The following is a 1,554-nucleotide window of genomic DNA, read 5'->3' as shown; positions in this document are numbered from 1 at the left end:
CGCGGCGGCGGCGGCACAGCCCTCCCCGCCACAGGGAGGGCCGCTCGCCGGGCACACGCCGAGAAGGCGAAGCGGGAGCAATCTGCTGTGTCAGAAGACCAACGGCGCCCACTGACGCCCCGAGGCAAGGGACAGCAGGAGACCGAAGATCAGGGCCAGAGGCCACACACCCAACCCCTGCCTTCCTCACCCTCCCTGATGGGCAGCGGGGGGGAAGACAAGCGAGGGGCCCCGCGGACAGACCGAGAAGAGCGGACACGCTCACTGGGAACGCCCGTCCCTCGTCTGGCACGGCTTAGGCTCGGCCCGGGAGAACACGACCACACCACATCGATCCGTGGAGCCAAGGTGGGGCGGGGGGAGGCACGGCGAGGACAGTCACCAGAGGGGCCCGTTTTAAGCCTCGCCGGCAACCTCCATCCCCCCCCACCTCGCCTCAGGCGAGAGCGGCCAACGACCCCAAGAGGAGAACACCTGACACGGAGCCCACAGGGCGGGGGTCGTCCCAGCCGCCCCCAGGTGCCCACAGCGGGGGCGAGGGGCGCCCAGGGTAGAAGACCCGCGCCACCTCGCCCCGCCACCCTCGGGTCGCCCAGAGACCGGAGGTGGCACCGTGGGTCGGGTCAGCCAGACGACACCACACAGGAGCCGGCGCACAGGCCCAGGCGGGCGGCTCCAGCGGCAAGGGACGAACCGGGCACCAGCTGGCGGCCCAGAAGCCCAGAGCCCCGCGTGCGTCTAGAGACCCACAGTCCTCGGTGGCAAACACCAAAGGAGACCGTGTCAGCACTTACCTGGTGGCAAAAAAGGCCTATTAAGGGCGACGAAATGACAGCAGGCGACAGAGGAGCCCATCTACGACTCGCAGGGAGGGCCCCCGGAACCTTGTCCCGGCCACCTGTCCCCAACACTGCCCCATACACACCAGGCCCCGAGCTCTCGGGGGGGGGGGGGGGGGGGGGGGGGGGGGGGGCGGCGGGGGGCAGGCGGGGGGTCATCTGGTCGACCGGGGGGGGGGAGGGGCGCGTGGTGGCAAAAGGGGTGGGGGTGGGGGCGCGGACACCGAGAGAGGGGGAGCTGGCCGAGGACGCCCTCCCCGCTTCACCCACGCGGGTAGGGGGACCGGCCCGTCCGTGTCTCCGGACGGGGATTTGGCTTCGATGTGCAAAAGGAACACAGAAGACAGACCCGTCAGCGAGGCGCTTCCCACGAGACGAGCGGGCCCCGACCAGGGACCGCGCCCGGGGCCCAGACCGTCCTAGACGGGGCACCCAGGACGGCCCGAGCCGGTCCCCACCTCCCGACTGACTGGGATTCAGGGAGTCGGAGAGGGGTGAGCCAAAGTCGCGTCCGACGACCGAGACCCACCAGGGCACGCCGGAGGGTCGAGCGCGCCCTCCCCGGCCACCCGCGGAAGCAGGGTCCGGTCCATCCACGTCTCCGGACCCGTCAGGACTTTGACAAAGAGAAAGCATGGGTGCCGGGAGACGCCTCGGGCGACCGGACCCCACGGGGGGGACCGCACACGCGCCTCCCCCGGTCAACCCTCGGGTC

The 1,554-nt window shown here is 71.3% G+C and overlaps 1 protein-coding gene across 1 annotated transcript in view; it reads left to right on the top strand.

Moving 5' to 3' along the window:
- Positions 1 to 554, top strand: part of LOC138439851 (collagen alpha-1(I) chain-like) — a 4,297-nt gene extending 3,743 nt beyond the window's left edge. The window contains exons 5-6 of the mRNA XM_069588919.1: positions 1 to 348; positions 441 to 554. The exon at positions 1 to 348 is cut by the window's left edge and continues 174 nt beyond it. Of these exons, the coding sequence (XP_069445020.1) occupies positions 1 to 348; positions 441 to 554 (462 nt within the window). The remainder of the gene's footprint in view (positions 349 to 440) is intronic.
- The last annotated feature ends 1,000 nt before the right edge of the window (positions 555 to 1,554 follow it).

This window comes from Ovis canadensis, chromosome 4 (assembly GCF_042477335.2).
Source record: "Ovis canadensis isolate MfBH-ARS-UI-01 breed Bighorn chromosome 4, ARS-UI_OviCan_v2, whole genome shotgun sequence".
Taxonomy (NCBI): Eukaryota; Metazoa; Chordata; class Mammalia; order Artiodactyla; family Bovidae; genus Ovis; species Ovis canadensis.
This window is presented reverse-complemented; position numbering and strand designations above follow the sequence as displayed.